The sequence below is a fragment of the Anomalospiza imberbis genome, chromosome 10, assembly GCF_031753505.1.
Source record: "Anomalospiza imberbis isolate Cuckoo-Finch-1a 21T00152 chromosome 10, ASM3175350v1, whole genome shotgun sequence".
In the NCBI taxonomy this organism is placed as follows: domain Eukaryota; kingdom Metazoa; phylum Chordata; class Aves; order Passeriformes; family Viduidae; genus Anomalospiza; species Anomalospiza imberbis.
Window position 1 is genome coordinate 21605888 of NC_089690.1, and position 14478 is coordinate 21620365.

Genomic DNA, 14478 nt, shown 5'->3' on the forward strand with positions numbered 1-14478 from the left:
AGTGAGAGCTACATGTGAGGTTCCTGCTGGCCCGTTCCTCCAGCCCACCCCAGACCTTCAGCAGGGAGCCATACTGGTCTGCCCAGTTTGGGATCCTCTGGGAACTTGGCAGGAAGGCACTTCACAGCCAGCTTTAGATCACGCATATAGACATGAAATGGGACAGATCCCAAAACAGTCCCCTCAGCAGCCTCCTGGTGGAGCACATCCTACCAGCCACAGCCCTCTGCACTTCACTCCCACTGATCCTGACCTGCCTGGCTGCCCACCAATCCAGACTGTGACAACTGCATTTGTATGGAGAACGTTGTGGGACTCTGTCCAAAGCCTTGCTGAGGCACACGGAATCCACCACTCTCCCCTTGCCTACAGATCCATCCATTTCATCCTGAGAGGAAAGCAGGTTGGGCAGGCATAACCTAGCCTCAGCAGTCCATGCTGACTTCTTCCAGCCACCCTCTTTTTCTAGAACTGTGCTCCAAAGAAAGAACATTCATTCCATGGTTTTCCCAACAAGAAGGTGTGTGGTATTCACATTCTCTGAACAGAGACAGACATGATACTCTCTCCCAGGATTTTTCCTGGGAAGCTGTGAGATGCAGTGAGAAAGCTCAGAGAAAGAAGAAAATAATTCTTATCTCTATTCACTGTGCCTGTTGTTTAGCACCTGTGGAATGTGTTATGGAGATTGTTTACCAAAGAGGGGTTTGTTAATTGGACACCGGTGATGGTTGTTTGGATTGATTGGCCAGTTGGGTCAAAGCTGTGTAGTGACTGTCTGGAGACAGTCACAGGTTTTCTTTAGTATCTTTTTAGTATGATATAGTTCTAGTATAGTACAGTATTAATGTAATATAATTTAGCTTAATAAAAGCAATTTGTTCAGCCCTCTGCAGCATGGAGTCAGAGCGCATTATTCCCTGTGCAGGGGGTTGCACTGCTCCGATAAAGGTGACTGCCCTGTTGCTCTCTGGGATGGCCTTTTGGCTGTTACTGAAGCTGGGTGAGACCCTTGGGTTCTCCAGTCACCAAGGACCTTCCCTGATCACCATGGCCTGCAAAGACGGTGAGAGCAGCTTTGTAAGGACACCTCAGAAAGTGGAATCTCCTCTTGCTGCCCAGACATCCCATTCACATCACAGCTCCAGGTGAGCCATGGCTTTCCAGGCACGGTGATCAGAATGTTGAGTATCCCCATCAGCTCCATACAATTAAGAATCCCTCCTTTTTATCCATGCCCTGGGCAGTGCCAGGTGCCTGGGTTCCTCCCTGGGTGTTCTCCCCACAGCTGCACCCCGCACCCCACACCAGATGGAGCAGCAGCATTGGCTGTGGAGGTGGGGAAGGACACACATCCCCCTCCAAGCTCAGCCCCAGCCCCAGGGAGAGGGGAGCTCACAGGGGCACCCACTCACCCTGCTGGTGGGGACATGCTGGAATGCAGCTGGGGAACGGTGCTGGGATGTATTTATAGGTCACTGCTGTCCCCCAGGGTGCAGCTTACAGGCAGAAGAAGGGTTGAAATAGGCTGAGGGATTCCCCAGTTGGGGCCTGCTTTGGTTTTGGCTATTTCAGTCTAAAATTGGGGCAGAAAGCAGTCATTTCCGAGCCAGATCTGACAGATGGGTTTCCAGAGTCTGTACTGCACTCAGCCTCAGTGGAGCTGCTGGCTGGTCTAGCAAGGTCCATCCATTTTCCAGCCTTGCACAGCCACCAGCCACACTAGGCTCCCCCATCACCCCAGTCCCACACCCATGCCTGGGACAGGTTTGCCCTGCTGCCAGCCTCGGCTCGCCCTGCCTGCACCATCCCCGGCATCCTCCCAGCTTCAGGCCAGTCCTGGGCATCTTCCTCCACAACTCCACTGGGCTTGAGCCCTGGCACACCCCACATCACTGACTGAGCCCGCCTACACCCAGGCAAGGACAAGCCCCCTTAATTACCACTCCAACACTTCTGCACACTTCCCCGTGCCCTGTTCCTATTAAACACATTTCACTAGAAAAATCCCAACAGTGCCACAGGAATAAAGCCACTCCAGTTCTCAGAAGGGCTTTTGTGTTAGCACAAACCACCATCACTTCTCCTTTCCCCTCAGTGACCCCTGAGGAACAGAGCAGCACTTCCCCAGGTAGTGCTTGCTGCTTTGGGAGAGGCAGAGCTGCTGGGAGCAGAGCTGGGTGGAGGAAACCCCCGGGCACTGCTGGAGCAGCTGCCCGCAGGAGCAGGGCTTGCACAACAAGGAGGAAGGATTTCTCTTGTGTCCTTTGTATGTTTAAAACAGCAGTCACTGGAGAAACATAAATCCATGATAAAATATCGCCGAGGCATACAATTTACTCTCCTGCTTTTCAATTGATATTGTTGTGACTTGGGCTGTTTCTAATGGAATTTTTAACCCAAACTGACTTAGTGAAGAAACAACACCCCAAAATGTGTCTTTCAGCCCTGCTGACAACGCCTGTCTTTATCAGCACACACAGATGGTTCATGATCAGGGTTGCCTGCGAGTTTGGCAGTGCTGGCAAGAGCAGTGTGGAAAGCTGTGGCTACAGAGCTTTCCACAGTGCCCAGGTGATGTTTGCTCCAGCCTGGGGCACTTTGTGGAGGCTGGTTGCAGATCTGGAAGAGATTTTGAATTGGCTACAGGTGGGAATAAATAAAAGGAACTGCCGGAAGGTGTGGGGGGAAAAGCTGGAGAAAACAGTTACAGAATCCCAGAATGGTCTGGCTTGGAAGGGACCTTAAAATCCCATATGGTTACAACACCTTCCTCTAGATCAGATTGCTCCAAGCCCACTCCAACCTGGCCTTGAACAATTCCACGGATGGGGCATCCACAGATTTTCTGGGCAACCTGTCCTTTCAGCCAAGGAATGTTTGATGTTGTATCCACTCAGCTCTCACCAACCCCAGCTGAAGGTTTCTTCTGAAGACACGTTCCTTGAGGAGTCCTAGCGCTCCATCACCAGACACAGCCCTCACCCTTTGGGTACCGTTAGGGCACGAATGGCAGCTCTCCCAGCACCTCCTGTCCTGCATCCATCCATCCATCAGGTTTCCATCTTGACCACCTCAGAGGGGTTATCACCTGTACTCCTGACCACCCCCTATTATTGACTGTTCCCGAGCCCTTCCTCTTCCTCAGCCATTAGTAAGGGCTGGACACGCCACAGCGGGTTTTCACCATTTTCAGCAGCTTCTCCTTGAGCATGAGGAAGATGACAACGAAGGCCACCAGGAGCGTCAGGCAGGTGGGCAGAGCCAGCACCAGGTAGAGCAGCGCCAGGTCGGCCGTCTGCCATCGGCAGCTCTGCAGGACGGGCTCGGGCAGCGCGCCGGGGCTCAGCGCACGGGAGCCGTGGCTGCAGGTCACCTCCCGCCCGTCGGGGACGCGCAGCCCCTCGGCCTGCTGCAGGGCGTCCCACCAGCCTAGCGTGCAGCAGTTGTAGGGGTTTCGGCTGAGGTAGATCTCCTGCAGGCTCCTCCCCAGTGGCACCTGCACCACATCCAGCGGCAGCGCCGGGAGGCAGTTGTCCCGCAGGTCCAGGCTGCGCAGCCTCAGGGTGCCCAGTGAGGTGGGGAATGCAGCCAAGGAATTCCCAGAAAGGTCCAAGCGCACGAGGCTGTTCAGGGCAGAGAGGTCCACAGCGGTGGAAGAGAGGCTGGTGTTCCTCAGAGACAGCACCTGCAGTGTCAGGACAAGGTCCTGCAGCCACCCCAGGTCCCCAGACAGCGCCTGGCGGTTGTCAGAGAGGTCCAGATGAATCAGCGATGTCCCCTGGAAGGGGCGGCCACTCATGCCCTGCAGACCACAGCCGGCCAAGGAGAGATGGGTCAAGGTCTCCACACCCCTGATGTCCACGCAGGCGAGACTCTCGGCCTCACCTGGCTGGGGACAGAGGTCAACCTGGTTGCGGCTGAGGTCCAGGGTAGTGATCTTCCTGGTGTGGGTGAAAATCCCGGGAGGAAGAGCCTGCAGCCTATTGGTGCTGAGGTTGAAGAGCTGCAGGCTGGGCAGGATGTCCCCAACGCCCACCTTCACCCCCAGCTCCACCAACTGGTTTTGGCTGAGGTCCAGCTCTGTCAGCATGGCCAAGGGGTCCTCCTCCGACAGGTGAAATGCCTCCAGGCAGTTCTGGTTGAGCTTCAGGTGGGTCAGGGAGGGCATCTGGGCCAGGAAATCATCTGGCAGGCCCCAGACCTCGTTCTGGCTCATGTCTAGGAGGCGCAGGGAGGAGAGGTTGCTGTGGCAGAGCTCGTCCCAGAGCCTGACTGTTGTGATGTTGGTGAAGTTGCCATCAATGATCAGGAACTGCATGGTGACGTTGGCCAGGGAGGTGCCATTGGGGAGACGCTGGTAGAAGCTCATCCTGTTGTCCTGCAGCAGCAAGGAGTGCAGCTTGCTCTTCTGGGGCAGCACAGGGAAGAACAGGAGGCGATTGTGGGACAGGTCCAGCACCTCCAGCTCAAAGAGGTCATCAATTTCCAGGGTCAGAAACCACTCAATGACATTGTTGCTGACATTGAGCACCCTGAGCTGGGTCAGGTCAAACCCCACCAGACACGGGAGGTAGTTGTAAGCTATGTTGAGCCTCTGCAGCCTCTGCAGCCCTTCAAAAGCATTGTCAATCTCAAAGATGTAGTTCTTCTCCAGGTTCAGCTCCAGCAGCTCTGTCAGGTTTGTGAAGATGGATGAATCCAACCTCATGATGATGTTCCTGGCCACAGACAGGGACTCCAAGGAAGAGAGGTTTGAGACTAAAACTGATACCATGTCCTCCCTGAGCTGGTTTCCAGCCAGATCCAGCATCCTCAAGGCTGGCAGAGCGGAAAGGGCAGCGGCTGTCAATGAGTAGTTGGTGAAGAGCAGGTTGTCTGTCAAGGAGAGCACCTCAAGGCCTTGGCTGCTGAGGAAAGCACCGGGCTCAATGAGCTCCAGCCGGTTCCTGGTCAAGCTGAGATGCCAGAGCTGGGAATACAGGAGCAGAGAGGCATTGCCCAGGACCTGGATAGTGTTGTCATCAAGAAACAGCTCCTCAGTATCACCTCGAAGGTTTGCTGGGATGGAACTCAGCCATCTGCCAGTGCAGTCCATGACGCTCTGCACCTGAAGGAAGAGGAGAATATATCACACCACCATGGGAGGCAGGAGATGGAAGAGGGAGAAGTCTGGGGAGCACAGTAAGGGGGGAGGAGGTGGCTCTTTGGTTGTAGCCTTGGCACACTAGTCCACTCCAAGCCAATAGCTGGGATGGAGAAGGTCTGGAGATACTGAGCTGCCTGGGCTTTGCCAGGCAGGACCAAGCACTCAGAGGGGTGAGGGTTCACAAGAGAGGACTTACAAGCTCACAGCCCCCAGGAGATGGTGCCCAGGCTGCATCCATCCCGCTTCCCCATCCCACTGCCAGGAGGAGAAGAAGCAGGGAGAGACCAGGGAGCGGGGCCTCCATCTTGGTGGCGGCACTCCTGTGGAGAGGGAGGCAGAGGTGAGGAGGTCAGAAGCGGCAAACTGTTCACCCCAAAAGGCCCTGGTGATCTGGGCTACTATGAGCTGCCCATGGAAGAAGGGGCACAGGGCTTTGGCACTGAGCCCACCCACCCCAGCAGAAGCCCTCGTGGGGCTTCCCCAGTTTGAGCCTGGAAGGCTGGGGAAGAGCAGGGACGGGGGTGGCAGCTCAGTCCCACCGGAGCAGCGCACAGGGCAAGGCACCATCACTGCTGCACAGCTGCTTGTGAAGGCCATTGAGCTGCATCCTTCGAGCAGGGTGTCACCCCAGCTGGGCTTGTGTACCCCTTCTTGGCACCAAACAGTCCTCAGGGAACATCAACCAACTCCCACCAAGTCCCCCCAGTGTCCATCCCTGCTGGGGGCCCTTCCAGGGAAGCGGAGGCTCTCCAGCAGGAGCTGCCCCATTACTGACCTGGTGGGACCGGAGCTGACGGCATTTGCATCTGGGGAAAAGCTGAAACTCAGGCAAATGAGCAGTGAGGGCTCAGTGAGTGTTTGACACACAGCACTTTCACAGCTGCCACTGCATGAAGGAGAAACAGGGTTATTTTGGGCAGTCCAGGTAGCCAGAGCCTCGCAGCACAGAGGGAGCAGGCATGTCCTGGGTTGTCTCCTTCCTTCGGACAGCCAAAGTGTTGAGCTGGTGCCTTATCAAAGCAGGATTTATTACTCTGGGGGAGATGGAGAGGTAGTCCCCTTTCCCCAGGCTGCAACTGACATACAGCACCTTTTGCCCTCTCAAGTCCTTGGAGTCCAGCAGCAACTCATACCCAGGCACGGTGGCAAGAGAGGGACCCTGCTCTCCTGGACCTTGGTCCTTGCTGCACCAAAGAACACCAGTTTTGATTCTGGCTCCCAAACCCCTCTGCAGAAACTCCCACTTTCCTTCACCCAGCTCAACCTTTCTTGGCTTCTTCCAACACCAGAAACACCTCCATCCTCCCAGTGCTCCCTGGCGCTGGTGGGATGGCACCTGTCCAGCCAGGAGAGGAGCCAGCAGCCCCAGCAGGAAACCCTTGCCCGCAGCCCTACACCAGAGCCCACATCCAAGAGCTCCCCACACCTCACACCAACCCCAGCATGGGTCCACGCAGCCACAGCTCTTCGAGCATGGGTGTTAGTGACACACAGCCAGCACAGGTCCCCAGACTGGCACAGGGAGCCCCCGTGGTGTTTCCCCCAGCACAGGTATCGGGGGACAGTTACTCACCGCGTGGAGCAGCGCGCGGGCTTTGGCACAGTCCATCCTGTGGCCCCTCAGCTGCGCTCAGCGGGGTCCTGGGGACAGGAGTGGGTGTGACCCATGGGTCCGTGTACCACCCAGGGGGTCCGTGTGCCACCCTCCAGGGCCGTGTGCCACCCGCCCTCTCGCTGAGCACCAATATAGCCTTTGCGGAAGGAGCCAACGGAAACGGCAGTCACATGGAGGCAGCGAGCGTGGCCCGGCTCTCGCTTACTGATCACAGCACTCCCAGCCCGGGTCATGCACTCACACACGGCAAGGAGGAACCACGGGGCACAGCAGGCAGCGAGGGGTACAGGCTGTCACACAGCTCCTGGGGACGAGCCAGCACTGGGGACAAGCCTTGCATGGCGACTCCTCTACACAGCTCCAGCAGCAGAACCCCCGCTCGGGGTTTCAGCTCACAGAGATGGTGACCAGGGGTGGTTCTGCCCTGCACAGCCTGCAGGATGGAGAAATGCCACCCCTGCGTGGCACCTATTCCCTCTGTGTCCCTCCAGACCCCTCTTGCCTCCAGCGCCCAGCTCAGGGGTTTGACAGGAGCCAAGGGATGTGCATCCCGTGGGGGAAGAAGGTGCTGTTATTTCCTGTTGCATCCCAAGCCAAGGCTGGACATGTCCCAGGTGTTGAGTCTCCAGTAACTTTGGGATGTCAGTGCCTGTCCCTCACATTGTCTAAGTGAGATTCAGGACACTCCTATCCCCCTGCTCCCAGACCTTTGGGTGTCCTGGGGCTGCTTGGGATTTCAGCAAAGCCAGCACCCAGGGCCCAAGTCAGAACCACCCAGATACAGGGACCTCCTGAGTGCTAGGCCCTGTGTGAAAGTCAGCAGAAATGGCTTTTTCTGCAGCTGCCAGGAAACAAAGATCCACATTTCCAAGGCAATATGCACAGGGAGGTCCCCTTGTTCCTCAGCCCCATCTACCCCTGCTCTTCATCTCCCCACTCCATGTCTCACCCTTCCCAGGGTCCTCACACATCCCCAGGTCCCCACCAAACCCAGCCTCCGAGGAGGAAAACTTTGCCCAGATCTACCTAGCTGGGAAAGGGTTCAAAACTATGGAGGAAGGATCCAGCCCTGCAGCAGGACCCTGCAGGGATCAGCAGGACCATGCTCCACATGCCATGTGTTCCATGGTGCCCATGGGATATTTGCAGAGTCGGGAGATGAACTGCCAGACCACGTGGCCCCCAGACTCCTGAAACCAGCAAAAATGACCAGGGAGATAATTTTCTTGTCTTCCCCCTAAATTTCATTTCTTCTCTGAGAGGAGGATGACCTCTCCCTTGTCACTCACAAAAAAGCCCTGTGGTTTCATTTCCTCCATTTTCAAGGAAGTTTGATGTATAAAAATCAAGAAGGAGAAGAGAGAAGCAAACAGGAGCGGCAGAAGCTCACAGAAGGGCAAAACTCCCATGGCATTGCTCAAGGGCACACAAAAGGCTGAGACCAGCTGATGACCACAAACTCCTCATCCCAAACCCTGCCACGAGCCCACACTCAAACCCCTCACCTGGTGCTTGGAGACACGGGAGCTGGCAGAGCTGTAACACTTGGGCATCCTCAGCCGTGACCACACTCCACCCTCTGGATCGAGAGCTCTGGAGATCTTCTGATGAGATTCCTTTTTGTGGTGCCACCGTCAAGGTGATGCCCTGGGGGTCAAACCAGCTTCCTCCTGCAGCCCAGCAGGAACCGGGAGAGAAAACAACCTGCTTCATTCCCTGCTCTGCCCCCAGCCCAGCCCCAAAGCCAGGCCAGTGTAACCCCCGTCCCCAGCAGTACCCGGGGCTGGCAGAGCCCCTGCAGGGCCCATCCAGGTTTCCCCCACCCCGCTGTTCCTGGGAAGTAGCCCCACTTCAGGGCTGACCCCACGGCTCCGTGCTGGGGCAGCAGTGCTGCTGCTCTTCACACTTTCCCCACATCCTGCAGCCGAATGGTTCTCAAAAGGTCTTGAAGCTGCTGTTTGGTCCCCTCCTTTTCCTCCCCTCACACCCCCACCCAGTCCTCTCAGTAAGGATTTGATGTGTGCTTTGAGAGGGCGTAATTTATATTTTAATACCAGCACAATGAAGGGACAGGGATTGAGCTGCTCCTCTGATCAGCCCTTCAGGAAGCTCCAGTGCAGCTCAATGGCACGGGTGGGTTAAACTGAAGGAGATTCAGCTGCTTGGAACCATGTCCAAACATGCAGCTGCAATTCCTGCAGCTGTAGGAGAGGACTGGGAATCCCCTTATGGTTTTACACCCAGTGAGCTTCTTCTGTTCCTCCCACCTCCTCCTCCTCCAAACAATCTTTTTCCCTTAACAACCTTCAAATAGTCAAACACAACCCAAGAGCAAAACTGTGATAAGAGCGCAGGCTCCCAGTCTCTCCTGGAATGCACCCAGCATTGCAGTTTCCCCTTGGGAAAGGGGAGACAGCAGTGTTGCAAGCAGCAACCCCATCACTGAACATGTGTTTTCCTGCAGGAAATGGGATTTATTCCCAAGTGGAAGCACCAGAAGGGTCACTCATGGTTCACACAGCAGCAGGACCCGTTGAGTGGGGGAAAAGAGAAATAGAAATATTTCTCCATGGGCTTCCTTGACTCCCACTGGGATGGAGAACTGGCAAGAATTTTAAAAAATTATTCTGCAAGGGATGATGGTGCAAAGCATCATTAATTTAATTTATTTTATTTAATCACCTGCTCAGGATAAAACAAAGGAAGCCTGATGTCTCCTGTATCTCAGGAGCTGCCAGCTGCAGTAGTTGCCTTTAATCTAAGAAGAACTATGAACACAAAAAAGAAAACAGAATTTGTTCCATGGGCAAAAGGGAAAAGCTGAAACAGACAGCTCAATGCCTGAAGTTTAAACTTGAACTCTGGAGTTCCATCTGGCTGAATTTCCCAAAGGGAATTTAAGCCCAGGGGTAGCCAGAGATGTGTCCCATCCCAGGATGGTGCATTGCTGTACAGGAGCGTGGGCTCAGAAGAGCCCCAGGGCTGCAGCAGGGCTGGAGCTCTGCAGGAAGCACAGCTCCCCTCGGGGCAGTTCTGCAGGGGAAACCAAGGGACAAAAACCAAGGCTTTATAATCAGCCTCAAAACCATCTTTTCCCCCAAGCTGTGCCTGAACCACCTCTCTGCTGCTTTACCTGGGTCCAAGGACAGGCACGTGCCAGCTCTTGCATCTGTCAGTAAAGCTCCAGGCTCTGGTTTTGCAGTGACTCGTGTGTCTGGGAGCCTCTGGAGCCCCATCACCCTCCTCTGGGAGGACACTGTTCCACCCCCTGCCATGGGCAGGGACACCTTCCACTGTCCCAGGCTGCTCCAAGCCCCGTCCAACCTGGCCTTGGACACTTCCAGGGATCCAGGGGCAGCCCCAGCTTCTCTGGACAACCTGTGCCTCACCTCCCTTACAGCCAGGAATTCCTTCAATATATTTCCAGCTGTCAGCAATCTCCTAGCTCTTGCCAGGCTTTCTGATTGAAAGCAGGGTTCAAAGAAGACTTCTTTGAAGCCAGGATTAGTTCTGGGTTGTTCTGAGAAGAGCCCTGGGCTTGCTCACCCACCCTTGCAGCATCGTGCTGGCTGGAGTTGAGGCTGTGGGAGATCAGGGAGGAGGGAGAGGCAAAAATTCCCCCAGACTGACAACATGCAACAAGCCTACAGGGATCCAGGTGAACTGCAGCAAAAACAATTGGAAAAAATATGTCTTTGGGCTTGGAGGACATTTGATCAAGGATCTAAACACCAGTCAGGAGCTCCACAGCAAGAACTTCGTAGAAGATCCCACCTTTGACCCCTCAGTCCCCAAAAGGTGCCCATTTCCTCTGTGGGACTCAGAAGAAAGGCAGGAACAGGATTTAGTGGGAAGCACACCCATGTTCCTGAGAGCACAGAGTGGGAAGGGAAGAGGGATTTTGGGCTGAACAGTGGTATGGATGCCTCTGAGAGCTGCCTCCAAAGGGAGTGGACTTCCATCTGCTGAAGCCTCAGAGGGGTGTGGAAAGCACCAGAACTCACCCAGCCTTTGCAGTTAGCACCAGCATCTTCATGTTGTTTTCTTTATTATCTGTTTATTAACAGTTTGGTTTCTCAAATAAGGGTGATGCTTTTTATTTCCTCAACAACCACTCTCCTTGCTAGGAGCATTTGTTGCACATGTAAAGCCATGGCAAGGACATCTAGATATTCACACACAACATCAGGTCTTAAAGTCCCCTCTTAACAGCTCTGGCCTGGCATTACAGTGCTTACATGTCCCTCTTCCAGTGAGCAAGGTGCTCTGTCCTCTGCTTCACCCTGATTCCCACAAGCAGCCCTGAATTCAGCAAGAGAGGGCTCTGTCCTGAGGTGGCTCGGTCAGTGGCTCGGCCACAGCCCCTTCCCAGACCCCATGCTGGGGGTGAAGCTCTACCCAGTTCCCTTCCCTCAGGCAGGTCCAGCCCAGGCAGCTCCATCCGTGGTCACCACTCTTCCTGCTCGGCCCGTACATGAGGAGGAAGCGGCTGGAGAGGGAAAGCTGCCAAAGGGATCTCATTTCCCCCTGCGCTGCCCTGCCCTGTGGCCGGGCTCACACTCCCGCCGTTCCCAGGCCGGGGTCTGGGGGCTCCTCGGGACCCATCACCACGAGGCCAAGGTGAACTTCTCCTGGGAGAGCAGGAGAACATCTGGATCACTTGGTCTCCAGAACACAGCCTGCAGCAGGACGTGTTGGATGCTGAAGCAGCAGAACCTCGTATTTCTGAGCAGCTGGAAGCCAAGTGCATCCACTCCCTTGCGATCCAAGACAGTCCAGATGCTCTGGAGATTGGTATCTGCAGGAGCTCAGTGCCCAAAGCCAGAAAAGACCTCTGATCTTTTCCCGAGAGTGGTTGTTGCTGCCTCATCCCTGTAAGTGTTCCAGGCCAGGTTGGACAGGGCTTGGAGAAGCCTGGGACAGTGGAAGGTGTCCTTGCCCATGCATGGCAGGGGGTGGGACTGGCTGGGCTTTAATGTCTCTTCCAACCCAAACCATCCTGTGATTCCTCCTTGATCTCCTCAGGGGCTGGATAGCCCCACTACCAGGTTGCTTTTGTCTAGTTTGGACTTTGATTGTAGTTAGAGCTGAAGGAGCTGCCCGAGCTTTTCCCATAGGATTGCCAAAGTGTGGATAAATTGACCTTTTTTGTGCTGTACAATAAATGAAACCATTGAAAGCAATAAACCCCCTTGACCCAGCTACTCCAGCACATTAACCAAAGTTTTTTATCATAGAATCATGGAATGGTTTGGGTGGAAAGGGACATTAAAGTCCATCGTGTTCCACCCCTGCCATGGGCAGGGACACCTTCCACTATCCCAGGCTGCTCCAAGCCCCATCCAACCTTGCCTGGAACATTTCCAGGGATGGGGCAGCCCAGCTTCTCTGGGAAACCTGTGCCAGGGGGGAAGAATTTCTTCCTAATATCAAATCTAAACCTCCTCTCTGTTGGTTTTTAGCCTAAAACTCTCAAGGCTGGAGGCTGTAAGTCACCAGAAGGAGAAAGTTTGGACAAGTCAGTGCTGTGACATCATTCAGGAATGCAAATTGTGACAAACAAAAAAAATACTCCCACCTGCAGCCCCACGACTGACCGACCTCCCTCCCTCCCTGCTGCTGTTCTGCTTAAGAGAAGTGAGTAATTCAGTCATGAACGCAAAGGGAAGTGAAACTCTCTCAGCTCCTTGCAGAGCTCAGCATGTCCCACCCATCTTCCTCTCTGGCCAGAAGGGCCAACATCCCTGTGCCACAGCCTGCTCTGGCAGGCAGATCTTCTGGAAGCAAATGCACCTTTCAAAGTCCTTTTTCCCCAGGTTTTCAGCCATGGGGCACAGCATCCCTGCATTTCTAGCATGCTCCCTGAGGGACAAGGGACAAAGCCTGTCTGTGGGGTTTGGGTTTGGAGTTGGAGCATGCTCTAGCACTTAGGACATATCCCTTGGTCTTGGGTAAGAAAACAGGAAAGCTGCCAGGATATTTCTCTGGGGTTTTAAAACAAACTCTAACATGTGACACCACTGTAGCACAGGTCACATCAGCACTGTATCCGAAATGCCATCCCTGGGAGGGACTGAAAGCAGTTCCACCTCTCAGTCTGGGGCCTGAACCAGCACAGGAGTGCAGGAGGGGGGAGGTTCAGCCAGACACTCGGATCAATATCTGATCTCCCTCCTGCTCTCCACATTTCTGCTGGGAAGAGCAGCTCACACTGCCAGTAGAGTCACATCCCAGAGCTGCATAGCACTGTGGGGTGAGGTGGGCACGAAAAACCACCTGCTTTCCATCCTGCACACTCTCCTGAGCCCCACTAATGTTCCAGCTCTGATCCACTTCTGCTCATGTCAGTTATTTACCCAGGAATAGATCAAAACTTATGCTAAAGCTGAGATAAAATATTTTGGCTGCTTCCAAAGCAAGATCCCGCCCTCCAGCTCTGCTCTTGCACAAGACCCTGCAGAAGGGGTCAGGTGTCCAGTGTCAGATGGGACCTGGCGTGAGGAAAGTGGCCTCTGTCACCTGAGCACAGAAAAACAAACAAAAAGCCATCAAAGAAACCCAAAAGGTGATCTGGAACTAGCAAAGGCTGTACAGCCTGGTCTAGTGGAAGGTATCCTGCCCATGACACGGGCTGGAACTGGATGAGTCCTTTCCAAACCAATCTGGATTCCACAAAAAATATTAACCCCTGCAGTATTTGAATACAATAAAAAAGCATTTTGGCCAACGTCCATTTCCTTTCTAGAAGGTTTGTCCAGCACTTTAAAAAGCCACATATTGGAGCTGGCAGAGTTTACTCTCTTAGATTGCTATTTAGAAGTGATGGGATATGGCTGAGCTCTCCTAAGCAAGGGAAGCTCCAGATTAAAAAAGGCAAAATAAATCAAGCAGACATGAAACCACTGCAGGTAGCTCACACCACACCTGCCAGTGCAGGCATGAAGGGAAAATCCTTTCAATTCCTGACTTGGTAAAATTGCAGAAGAATGAACAACACTTGTAACATACTACGAGTTTCATTTCAAAATCCCCTTTCAATTACTCTATTTTTTCTTCAATTGCAATGGATTTTTAAAAAAAGAATCTTTTGCTGATATCACTATTTCCTCATCATAAATGCCTGAGGGGAAGAAAAGCAAGTCTTGGAAAAAGTGGACCTTGAACAGCAACTCTGACATTTTGTTTGAGCCTCTCAAATCCCTTTCAATCCTTTAAGGTGATCTTGGAGCTTTGGCTCAGTTTGGTGTCACTAAAAATCATTTTCTGAAATGCAAATATTTGCTCAGCCTATTTGAGGATGCAGGGTTCAAATGAAGGAGTGAACTTTAAAAAATTCTATGTCCATCATCCACTTCTGTTGAGGGTTTTTAGTTTGGTTTGGTTTTTGAAAAGAACAGGAAGTAATTGTTAAGGGAGAAGGTTCCACATTAAAAACATTTATTGTACTCAGCACTTGTTTGTGCACAAGTCAAGGCTCCAACAGCTTTGCCCTCTCGTGGGCAGATGGGAGAGTTCCTTTGGTAGTCACACAGCCTCATCCAGCAGTAGAAAAAAAAAACTGCTTAAGGGATGAATTAGCAGGTCCAGCAGCACTGCAGAAAAAGCTTTCTGTGTTCATTCACTGCTTCATTATTTTTTTTTTTCTTTCAATCATACTTTAGCACAAGGTGGGCTACTGTCACTTACAGAGTCAAGGATGGCCACTGCCAACCCC

The 14478-nt window shown here is 53.5% G+C and overlaps 1 protein-coding gene across 2 annotated transcripts; it reads right to left on the reverse strand.

Moving 5' to 3' along the window:
• Window positions 1-951: 951 nt before the first annotated feature.
• Window positions 952-8358, reverse strand: NRROS (negative regulator of reactive oxygen species). Of its 2 annotated transcripts, none has more exons than XM_068201158.1 (5): window positions 8270-8358; window positions 5925-6035; window positions 5346-5469; window positions 1944-5110; window positions 952-1909 (listed from the first exon to the last, which is right to left on the reverse strand). In XM_068201158.1, the coding sequence occupies exons 3-4, from the start codon at window positions 5451-5453 to the stop codon at window positions 3152-3154; spliced, it is 2067 nt and encodes a 688-aa protein (XP_068057259.1). In that variant the 5' UTR covers window positions 5454-5469; window positions 5925-6035; window positions 8270-8358; the 3' UTR covers window positions 952-1909; window positions 1944-3151. The 2 variants fall into 2 exon arrangements, with proteins under 2 accessions (XP_068057259.1, XP_068057258.1); XM_068201157.1 differs by lacking the exon at window positions 8270-8358 and adding an exon at window positions 6723-6874.
• Window positions 8359-14478: the final 6120 nt, after the last annotated feature.